Source organism: Tauraco erythrolophus, chromosome 28 (assembly GCF_009769465.1).
Source record: "Tauraco erythrolophus isolate bTauEry1 chromosome 28, bTauEry1.pri, whole genome shotgun sequence".
In the NCBI taxonomy this organism is placed as follows: domain Eukaryota; kingdom Metazoa; phylum Chordata; class Aves; order Musophagiformes; family Musophagidae; genus Tauraco; species Tauraco erythrolophus.
Window position 1 is genome coordinate 3,186,440 of NC_141492.1, and position 10,612 is coordinate 3,197,051.

A 10,612-nucleotide genomic window follows, 5' to 3' on the forward strand; every position below is an offset into this window, starting at 1 on the left:
ACTCGTCATGACAGTGCTAGGTTATGCAAACTTCCAGCTGGAGCCTTGTTCTCACATGCTGGCACTCCTCTCAGGTGGGTAGAACCCCCGTAAACCCTCTGCAACCTTCAACCTCCTTCCTGAAATCTCGGCTCCTCCTGGCCAAGGAAACACCAAAGGTCGTGCCATTCGCTGGGCATCCAGTTGGAGAGGGCAGGAGTCACAGAGCAGAGCAACCTCAGGCCAGAGCATGATGCTTTATTTCTTTATTTGTGTTGTATTTACACAGGAAAGGAATTCCACATTCCCTCACTGTTATTACTCTAGATAAGAAAAAAATCACTTCTGTACGTAGAAAATAGTCCTGTGGTTGTACTGAGACACGCAAGCGTTGCTTGGATTGATTCCTGGGTTGTGTCAGAATAAGCAGCTCTGCCTTCCCCATGCCGAGCTATCCCAACCCGCGCTCTGCACGAGGGCAGGTCCAGAACAGCCTCCCCAGCGAAGCCAGCGATGGTCTTCGGTGGCCGCACTCACCAAGGAGCTGGCGAGCTTTGGCCAACTCTATCCCTTCCTTCCCCTCCCACCCAATTTGATTGCTTCCTCCCGTCATGCTTGCAGAGAGAGAAATCCTGTCTCCCCTCCAGAGACTACAGAGTTAACAACTTCCCTGGAGCAACCCGTGTTTAAATCCAGCCACTTATCTTTCTGCATTGCTCTTCCCAGCAAGGGAGATAAGGAGCCCCCGTTTGAGGGAAGCTTTACCATATTCAGCAGATCGGCCAAGCAGAAAGCGGGCAACAGAACGGCTGGCTGCAGATCAAGAGTCTCAGAGGAGGTTTCCAGCTGCAAAGCACATTGTTACTCTGACACAAGACAGAATGCATCTGTCTTAACACCTCCAAGCTCCCACTTGTGTTGGACCCCAGAACATTTCAGTGTGGAAAACATAAAAATTTTGGCCAACCAAAAAAACCCCGCAGTTAACAAGTGATCCTCTTTATCTGCCATGCTCTTCCGGCCAAAACTGGCCTCGGGGTCACAGCTCGTCACGGGGCGTTTTTGCTACAATCATGAGTTTGGAGAGTTCAAAACGGAACTTGCCTTCCCTGTGAGACACTGGAAAGAGAGAAAACAAGCACAGGATAAACAGATGGTACAGCACGAACAAAAACAGCCTTGCTGGTTCCTTTCCAGGACGAAAAAGCCAGCAAGTCGGGCATTGCACTTCCTCCTTATGCACGCGACAAGCGCGTTGTGCTAAACCCCTTCTTCCCCCACACTAATTGAACATTCGCACTGGAGCGGGACCCGCAATAATCCCGCTGCCAGCTATGGATCAAGATCTTATACGTTGCCACCAATCTGCATCAAGCCTAAATATTTGTGCCCTGGTAGACAGCCAGGCTTGTCTCCCCCTCCAGCCCCTTTCTCACAGAGCCCTCTCGGTCGCAGACCTGTTGTTTCGGTGATTTCAAATTCTTCCTGTTTTAAGGGGACGTCGCTTTGTCCACCCACTGCAGCTTGAGACTGAAATAGGAAGGAAGAAGGTTTAAGCAGTTGAGGCAATCCAAGAAGCTACTGTATTTAAAGCAAACAAACATACAAGAGCGCATTTTGAAGAAGGACGAACTTGAATTTTAATAATGTGGAGTGAAAGAATTAAATCCACAAAGGAGATTTGAAGGAAAATCTCTGGCTATTTTTCCACCATGAACTTGTATCGCTCAGGTGACTGAAAGCTTCACCACTGAAGACTGGGAAATGGAAGAATGAACCAGACAAAAGCACCAGCAGAGGTTTTATTTACTTTATCACATGCAATTTGTTGAGGCAGACCAAGACCTGCACCCTGGTGCCTTCTGGAGTCACCAACACTGGTAAAGCCAGCAGCAAGCCGATGGCTTTGAGGGAGCAGAAATAAAATGGTGCAGGTGAGTCCCCCTGAAGCCTCTCTCCTGACTCCCACCACTGTTTAATTAGGGACATGATGGAATAATTTTTATTGCACAGATGTCTAATAAATGTTTTCCGTGTCCAATTCATGTGTTAAAGCAGCTTCCCACACGCCTGCTTCCAAGCGATCAGCTGGGACTTACATAAGCCATGGCATGCTCTATCTTGGCTCCTTTCACTTCAGCTTTAAACTGGGTAAAGAAGAGATACGACTTCCCCTGGGGCCTGAAACAAGAAAGCAGAGTCTTGGACATGGGCAGAGAGGGTGGAGGTGCAGATGAGCTCAGGGTTCACGGCTTCCTCCCTCCCCAGCCACCTCCGGCTCTCTTGTAGCTCCATCTAGTGAGGAGGGTGGACAGGGACGACACAGGATTTATCAGCCACCGCCTGGCTGAAGAGCCCACCCAGATTCACAGCACCTCTCCGGAGAGGAAAGCCCTCCTGTGCTGCTTCAGAGATGCAAACCCAGGCGGGTGGCAGGGTCCCTGGCCCAGATCCCACCTGCCTCGTTGTTGCTTTTGCCTCAGAGAGTTTGGGGTTACAGGACACACCTCCAGACGGAGCAGGAGAAGAGCAGGTTGTCTTCGCTGACTCCAATGTTCATCTGCCATTGCTGCAGAGGGGAAAGAACCAAACAGTTAATGTGGGTAAGAGCCTTCCAGCTCATGGCCAAAGCCAGTCCCCTCCCCTCCCACAGCAGGCAAGTTTAACCAGTGTAAAATAACACAACACTTGCTGATGGCCCCTTTCATGTTGCACAAAGCTCAAGGCTCGGTTGCCCTCTCCTCTCCATGATTTCATCAGTATGGTTACAGAAAGGAGTTAAAATCTCCTTTCTCTCTGCACTAAAAGAAAAGGGCCTGATCCTGACAGAACTTGCAGATAAGGAACTACAAACTGCGTATCTGCACAGCGCTTACTGCAGCAGCAACACACACGGCAAAAACCTTCGAGCCTCCTAAAGAGCACAGGAGTTGCTCCTAAAAGGCCCTTCCTGCCAAGGATATGGAAATGTCACTCCCTGCTCTCCAGAGGGATCCAGCCCAAGGACTTCTTAAGCCTTACAAATGTCACGGCCCCACAAACCACAGCGTCACTGCAACACACAAAGGGTGCTTCCGTTAAGGGTGCAAATCCGATAAGTTACTTTTGCAAACCCGCAGCGTTGGAAACGGTGAAACCACCGTTCCTCAGAGCTCCTGGTCCCTGGAATCAGCTTGTCACAAACAAAACCATCCCAAACAGTTCCTCACTCCGTGCAGCCGTAGGAACCATGTGAAAACAGGTTTGCCCAACTCACCTCATTGGTTCCTCCCTGAGCCGAGTACGTGAAGGTGCAGGTGTAATCCCCCTGGAAGAAGAGAAGAAGACTATGTACAGCCTCGCTCAAGCAGGACCTTCTCTCTGTGCACCATCAGCCGTTTCTCAGCGATGACGTGAGATGTGGGGACACCTGAGAGAATCGCCGGGGCTGCGGCACGGTGCACCCCGGCGGTCTCAGCCCAGGGGTGACCAAGGAGGAGCACACACCACGGCTGCGTCCGGACCCTGTCGGAGCGCAGAACCAGCCACCGCACCGCCCTCATCCCTCATGAGGTGTCCACAAGACCCAGTGGGGATCTGCGTCCTGGGGGTCCAGGGACTCCCAGCCCCTTTCTCCACCGGGCCCTTGGCGAGCCTCCTTCCCACGGGGACCCTCTTTATTCCAGACTCACTTCTCCCTGGAGACCCCCCCCTCCTCATAGGGTCCCTCGTCCCTTTGGAAACCCACCCTGAGGAGCTCCTTCTCCTTGGGGGGCATTTTCCATGGTAAACCTCCCTCCCTGGGGACCTCCTCGCCACGGAGGCTGTCCCACCTTGGGGAGCCATGTTCCTTGGGGACCCCCTTCTGCTGGAGACCCCCCCTTGGGGACCCCCTTCTCCTTGAAGGACCCCTCTCCTCCCTGGACGCCTTCTACCGCTGGAGAACCCCCCGTGGAGACCCCTCTTCTCCTGGGGACCCCTTCCGCTGGCCCCGCCAGAGGCGGGGTCCCGCCGCCCCTAGCAACCGGCCCCCTAGCAACCACCCCGGGCTCCCCCTGCCCCGTCGCCAGCTCGTCCCGCCTTTCTCCTTGACCGGCAGCCAACCCCAGTGGCGGAACGCGGGAGCGACGTGCCGTGCAGCCAATCAGCGCGCGGCGCGTACCCTCTCCTCACCCGCCTCCCTGCTCGCCCCTCACCAGGCTCCGGGAGAAGGAGTGCACCTCCCCGCCGGGCCGCACGTCGAAGTCGGCCGCGCTCGGCTCCGGTTCCCCCGCGGCGCCGGCCGTCAGGCACAGCAGGGCGGCGGGCACCAGCGCGGCCCACAGCCCGCGGCCGCTCCTCCAGCTGGGCGCCGCCATCGTGGAAAGGAAGCGCGGGCTACGGCGGGCGGGAGGGGTCAGTGCGGGCTGCGGCCGCGCAGCGGCGCCGCGGCGGCCATCTTGGGTGCGGGCAGGGAGCGCGGGCGGGTTAACCCTTGCGGGGCCGCGGGGACAAGGAGCCGCTGCGGTGCGGGACAAGGGGGCGCGGGGACAGCGGTCCGCCCCCAGGCAGTGCCCCTGAGGCCGCGCCACGGCTCTGCTGCGCGGCGCTCCCACGGTCCGGGGCGGCCGTGGGACGTTTTGGGGAGCCCGGGGTGCCCCGGGCCGTACCCCGCGTCCCGGCGGCCCCTCTCACCCCTCCGGGCTGCGCGCGGCACTAACCCCCCAAATTGGGCAGGAAGGGGAGGAAATAAAAAGCAGGATGGGGGAGGACAGGCTCCTTTTCTGCGCTGTCAGGGAGGTTTAGCGGGGTAGAGCCCCGTTTTTAGGGGAGCCGGGCTTGCAGGGGCAGCGGTGGTGGCTGAGTGGCTGCAGGGACGGGCAGAGCTACGGCCACGGCCAGGAGATCCAGCTGGCTGGTGGCCTTTGGGATGGAGCGGGAAGGAAAAGGGGAAAGAGATGGCCAGGCTGGGAGGAAAGGCACAAAGAAAGAGCCTCTCGAGCGTCGTGTGAAAGGAGCTCTGCCTTTGCCACCGGGAGCAGGACCGGCTGCATCAGCCTTGCCTCGGCCACCAAACCCTGCCCGGCCACCAAACCCTGCCCAGCCACCAAACCCTGCCTTGGCCACCAAACCCTTCCCGGCCACCGTTTGCAGGCGCAGAGTGATTAGCCATGCCGCTTTTAATTGCTTCTCCTCGCACACAAACAAAAGGCCCTTTTCCAGAAGGAAACAGCCGTGGATCCACAGCCAGGGCAGGGAGAGACACCCAGGGGGAAAGATGTCCTGGCTCACAACGTGGGGAAGCTGGCCTGGTTGGCCACCCCGCACTGATTGTTGGCACCCTTCAGCAGGCGGATGTAGCCCTGCTCACCCCACACCTCCGACCAGCTGCAGGAAGAGATGGAGAATGAGCACATCCGTGTTCCCACACACGGAGACCCGGCCCTGCTCAGGGGGACGGGATGGGGGAATGAGCGGGGGGACGGGAGCCAGAGCAGCTCAGCGGGTGCTCCTGCCATGCAGCTCCGACCCCGGCAGGAGCTGCATGGCAGTGTGGGAGGTGGAAGGGGCAGTGGGTGTGGGGGGAGACCCTCAGCCCCTACCTGTTCTTTAAGATCCAGTAGCTCACGTTGCGCCCGTGCTCCTGGCTTGTGCCGTAGCCCACGACCAGCATCCCGTGGTTCACCTGCTGGCTGCAAAACGTGCTGCCAAAGATGCCTAGGAAGAGCAAGCTGGGGTGAGCTGAGGGCTGGCCCTGATCGCCTCTTCTCTGGGTGAAAGCAGAGTAGTGGGTCCTGTTTCCCTGGGCTGGGTGCCCTGGGGAGACTCCAGGGCCCAACAAGCAGCAAGGCAGCCCTGCCTCAGTTTACCCATCTATGCCATGAAGAGTGAGACGGTACCAGACTTGTAGAAGTGGAATTGGAAGCCGCTGGCGTCCACTGCCACAGACACGGGGCCCACAGTTGCCACCGCCTGCTCCAGTGCCATCTCGTTGCCCTGGGCCACCAGCCAGACGGTGGAACAGTTGGCCGCCCTGTCCTGGGGGTTGTACCGGCAGCTGGAGGTGTCCTGAGAGGAGGGAGAGACCGGCGCCAGGGCTGGGACCTGCTGGCACCGCTCTGCCGCGTCCCCAGGGCTGCCCACCGTCCCTTACCGTGGCCATGTAGGGGTAGACGTGTTCTGAGTTCAAGCCACCGTTGTCACGCACGTACTGGAAGGCGCGGGTCATGTAGCCGCCGTGGCAGCCGTTGTTGCCCAGCTTTCGGGAGCAGTCGATGAGGTTCTGCTCGCTCAGCACCGGCAGCTTCCCCGTCCGGTTGAAGACGAGCCCCTCCAAGGCCCCCGTGGCACTGAATGCCCAGCATGACCCGCAGTGCCCCTGGGTGACATGGGGACAGTGAGGGGGTCACAGCATCACCCCAAAACCTGGCGGAGATGGATGCTGTGAACCCCTGATGCTGCTCTCCAGCTCCTCAACTGCAAAACTGCAGTGGCCAAAACTATGGGAGCTGCTTCTGTGGGCTGGCCGGAGGTTTTTGTGGAGCTCGGGAGGACATTGGTACTTGTTTCTGCTGTCCAGACCCCCAGCGCCCACCACACAGCCCTGGTGGGACTCCCACCCCGTGCCCACCTGGTTCTTCACAGGTGTCACGTAGCCCTTGGCACGCCAGTCCACCTCCACCGGAGTCTTCAGGGCTGCTGATGCCTGGAAAAGCTGCGCCGGCTCCTCCTGCCACGCTGGGGTGAAGCTGTTCAAGAGCTGGTTAAACTCCTCGTCTGTCTGCGGGTCACCAAGGGAAAACTCATGTGATGCCACGAGTGCCCGGCTGGCAGTAACGTGCTCCCCAACGGGGCCGGTCGACCCCCGGAGAAGCAACCTCAGGGCATGTGCAGCTCTCAGTGGAGCAGGCTGGGGATCCCCGGATCAAGCCCTGGGTGCACTGGGGGGTGTTCATTCCCCGGGTGCAGGGAGGGGTGCCCGGGGAAGGTGCCGGGTGCGTCGGCAGGTACCAGGTCCCCGTAGTGGTTCATGGCCAGGCGGAAGGTGTGCCAGCCCTGCAACTCCTCCAGGTTGTGCTGCTGGATACGCCACAGGTTCTTCTCCCAGACCTCCCTGCGGGCAGCCTCGACCTCCTGCCACGGGGCAGAGCAGCAGTGGGATCAGAAACGTCCCCTGGGAGTGTGGGGACACAGGACAGGCTGGGTGCACGTGGGTGGCTCTGGCTGAGACCCCCTCGGAGCCAGCCCCGGTGTGTGCCGGGAGGCCTGGGGGGAGCAGGACCTACCTCTGGGTACTCCTTGGCATGAAGGCTCTTCCAGCCTTGCCAGGCCAGCTCCAGGGCAGGATCCGGCGCTGCGGCGCAGCCCATCAAGGCCAGCAGCAGCCCCAGCGGCATGGCCATGGCACCCAGCTGGGGGGAATGGCGAGAGTAGGGTCAGGGGGGTCCCCGGGCCGACCCCCATGGCTACCAGCTGTGGGCTGGGAGCAGGATGAGTCTTTCCAAGCCCGGATTAGAGGTGAGGGGGAGGCAGAGAAGCACAAACAGAGCAGCCAAGCCAGGAGGAAGAGAGATGCTGATCCAGCTGAAGGAACCAACACTTTTGTGTGGCCGTGCTGCTGTTTTGACAGGAGCTTTAGGAGGTCTTAGCCGTACTTTGGGTGGCATTTCACTGTCCTTTTTAGGAGAGGAACGAGCAGCTTCACGAGAGAGCAGAGCCTGGACGGCTGAAGGAGGCGGACGCAGACAAAAGGGCAGCGCGAGCGGCAGGGACGGTGCTGGCTCCCCCCTCTCCCTGCTCTTCTTATTTGCAAAACCCCACTGGTTTTCTCTGCCACCCTCTCTTCCCCCTTCCCACAGCAGCTCTCCCTGACCCCTGACAAGGAGCACAGCTGAGTGCCCCTGCTTGGGGACTCAGCACCCAGCAGGATTGAGCCCCAAGCAAAAGGATGAGTGGGGAATCATAGAATCATGGAAAGGTTTGGGTTGGAAGGGACCTCAAAGATCATCTAGTTCCAGCCCCCTGCCATGGGCAGGGACACGCTCCACTACACCAGGTTGCCCAAAGCCCCATCCCATCTGGCCTGGAACACTTCCAGGGATGGGGCAGCCACAGCTTCTCTGGGCAACCTGGTCCAGTGCCTCACCACCCTAAAGGAAGGCAGGATCATATCCGCACTCCCCCAGAACAAGGTTTGTGATGTTGGCTGGAGACAGCAGAGTGGCTTTGGGACCCCAGGCAAAGCAGAGGAGCCCAGCGGAGCACGAGCCGCAGCCGCTGGGCCAGGATGAAGCTGTTTTCACTTGAAAGCCAACAGAAATCTGCAGCAGCATCTGAGCACGGGGCTCAAGCTGGAACCAGAGATAAAGAGGTTTTTCTGCAGAGGTGGGGAGGCAGAGGAGCCACCGCTCCACACCGGTGACCGAAGCCTCACATCTGTCTCAGCACGAAGGCAGGATGCCCGCGCGTACGTGCTTCACCAGAATCCCTCTGTGAACGTTTTCCAGTATCAACTTACACCCTTTCTTTTTGCCAGCATCCGGGCACAGCCCTGCCCCAGCCCCAGCCCCAGCCGGGCTCCCGTCGCCGCCAGGCCCCCTCCGCCACAGCCATTTGTCTTCCTCACATCTCCGCCACGCGCCCCCCGTGCCTCCTTTGATGGACCCTGGTATTTCGGAGCAACTCCAGTTATTCTGGGGGGGCTGCTCTGCAAAGCACCTCGCAGGAGGAGAGAGATAAAATGCCTGAAACACCCTTAATCACTGTACACAGCGTTTCTACTGACGTGGCTTTCCAAGAGCGAGAGCCGTCTTCGTATCTTTATTCTGCACACTTTGGGAATGGAGATGCCGGAAAGTTTTACATTCGAGCATCTTTCATGGTGAGCAGTGGCTTTTCTGAGCTAATTTCGTTGCTCGAGCAGTGTTTTTGTTTCAAAAATAAGTCATCAGGAACATCTGTTCTCCCTCCACATCCTCCGCCTAAAAATAAAGCCCCACATGTTGGGTTTTCGTGGGAGAAGTGCTTCCCGAGCCACTCTCATGCTTAGTCCCAGTTTTTGAGGAAGAGTTGTTTTTTTGCCTGGTTTCACCAGCACCCGTTACAGCACCCGCCGCTTCCTCCGGCCGTTACCGCTCGCTCAGGAAATTAACTCAACTTCGTGCTACAGCTGCAAATCCTCGCTCCGAAAGAGATACCATGAACCCAGCTGCACCATTACTCCCGTTACCTTTCCCACAGGACAGCTGGGTGGGGGCTTCCCACATCATTTGTATTTCAATCCCCAGCAGAGCCTGTTCCATATGGAAAAAGCTCAGGATTGCGGTAGGTGATTTCCCAGTTAAAGCCTCTCAGGGATTCACAATCCTCCAAAGAAGAAAACCAGCCCCTTTTTATCACGTCAAATAATCCTACGGCTTCGGAAGCAAGCTTGGAGGATCAAAGGAGCTGACAGATTCCTAAACTCTTCTAGACAAGAGTGTTTTAAGAGCGCACTGCAGACATTTTAAGAAACATTTGCTGGTTTGGGACAGGAAAAAGCAGTTTAAGGCTGAAAAGAAACAAACCCTGTAAAATAAAGCTTCTTACCATCCACTGGCACCCACCTGGCTCTAGGGAAGATGGGGAGAAAGGGGAACAACTTTTCTGTCTGCAGGCTTCTCTCTAAGAATCTTCAGTGATGTGCAACTTCCTCCATTACGTCCCCTTCCGCCCCTCCGACCTCAAAAGCTGCACCAGAAGTTACTCAACGGGGTGTGTGGTAGGAGCTGAAACACCACTGCAACAGTCGGGACAATTATTTGGGCACGGGGACAAGAAGGGGGCAACAAATAACGCTCCCACCGCTCTGGCTGTAAGATGCTTTGCATTAAAACAGAAGTCTCCAGCCTGCATCCTCAGGGCATTTAATGGGAGTTTAATTAATGCCTGACTCTCCCTAGAAAGGAAAAGAGCAAGGCCAGGTTTTGTAAGCTTCAAGCTCAGGGAGGGCGAGCGTAGGCAGGCCCAGCGCCTGCGAAAAGCAGCTCCGCGTGTCCCAGCGTGGGATCATGGAATCACAGAATGGTTTGGGCTGGAAGGAACCTCAAAGATCATCCAGTTCCAACCCCCCTGCCATGGGCAGGGACACCCTCCACTACGCCAGGTGGCTCAAAGCCCCATCCAACTTGGCCTTGAACACTGCCAGGGATGGGGCAGCCACAGCTTCTCTGGGCAACCTGGTCCAGTGCCTCAGCACCCTCTGAGGGAAAAATTTCTTCCTTAGATCCCATCGAAATCTCCCCTTTCAGTTTAAAGCCGTTTCCCCTTGTAAAAATCCCCTCTCCAGCTTTCCTGTAGGCCCCCTTTAAGTACTGGAAGGCTGCAAGAAGATCACCCCGGAGCCTTCTCTTCTCCAGGCTGAACAGCCCCAACTCTCCCAGCCTGTCTCCATAGCAGAAGTGCCCCCTTGGATCATCTTTGTGGCCTCCTCTGGACCCGCTCCAGCAGCTCCATGTCCTTCTTGTGTTGGGGACTCCAGAGCTGAATGGAGTATTCCAGGTGGGGTCTCACGAGAGCAGAGTAGAGGGGCAGAATCACCTCCCTCGATCAGAGGGATCAGAGCTGGGAGCACTGGGATGAGAGCAGCTGCATCCCCCCAAGTCGTTGGAGGGAGTCGGGGTGCTGGGCAAGGCAC

General features: G+C 57.7%; 2 protein-coding genes across 3 annotated transcripts; both read right to left on the minus strand.

Annotated features, from left to right (window-relative positions):
* Positions 1 to 241: 241 nt before the first annotated feature.
* Positions 242 to 4,331, minus strand: MYDGF (myeloid derived growth factor). 2 transcript variants are annotated; one of them, XM_086627917.1, is made up of 7 exons: positions 4,144 to 4,331; positions 3,333 to 3,339; positions 3,236 to 3,286; positions 2,487 to 2,548; positions 2,079 to 2,160; positions 1,437 to 1,509; positions 242 to 1,098 (listed from the first exon to the last, which is right to left on the minus strand). In XM_086627917.1, the coding sequence occupies exons 1-7, from the start codon at positions 4,314 to 4,316 to the stop codon at positions 1,019 to 1,021; spliced, it is 528 nt and encodes a 175-aa protein (XP_086484043.1). In that variant the 5' UTR covers positions 4,317 to 4,331; the 3' UTR covers positions 242 to 1,018. The 2 variants fall into 2 exon arrangements, with proteins under 2 accessions (XP_086484043.1, XP_086484044.1); XM_086627918.1 differs by lacking the exon at positions 3,333 to 3,339 and having other exon boundaries at positions 4,155 to 4,322.
* Positions 4,332 to 5,099: 768 nt separating this feature from the next.
* LOC104374993 (procathepsin L-like) lies at positions 5,100 to 7,343 on the minus strand. Its single transcript, XM_086627916.1, has 7 exons — positions 7,224 to 7,343; positions 6,949 to 7,071; positions 6,569 to 6,718; positions 6,092 to 6,316; positions 5,838 to 6,006; positions 5,541 to 5,655; positions 5,100 to 5,325 (listed from the first exon to the last, which is right to left on the minus strand). The coding sequence occupies exons 1-7, from the start codon at positions 7,338 to 7,340 to the stop codon at positions 5,226 to 5,228; spliced, it is 999 nt and encodes a 332-aa protein (XP_086484042.1). The 5' UTR covers positions 7,341 to 7,343; the 3' UTR covers positions 5,100 to 5,225.
* Between the last annotated feature and the right edge of the window lie 3,269 nt (positions 7,344 to 10,612).

Coding starts and splice junctions, on each gene's coding strand:
- MYDGF (XM_086627917.1), bottom strand. CDS start 4,316: ATGGCGGCGCCCAGCTGGAGGAGCGGCCGCGGGCTGTGGGCCGCGCTG. Junction 1,510..2,078: donor TAGAGCATGCCATGGCTTAT/GTAAGTCCCAGC, acceptor TTCCTATTTCAG/TCTCAAGCTGCAGTGGGTGG. Junction 1,099..1,436: donor TGAAATCACCGAAACAACAG/GTCTGCGACCGA, acceptor CTCTCTTTCCAG/TGTCTCACAGGGAAGGCAAG.
- LOC104374993 (XM_086627916.1), bottom strand. CDS start 7,340: ATGGCCATGCCGCTGGGGCTGCTGCTGGCCTTGATGGGCTGCGCCGCA. Junction 6,317..6,568: donor TGACACCTGTGAAGAACCAG/GTGGGCACGGGG, acceptor CATGTCACCCAG/GGGCACTGCGGGTCATGCTG. Junction 6,007..6,091: donor TCTACCCCTACATGGCCACG/GTAAGGGACGGT, acceptor CCCTCCTCTCAG/GACACCTCCAGCTGCCGGTA.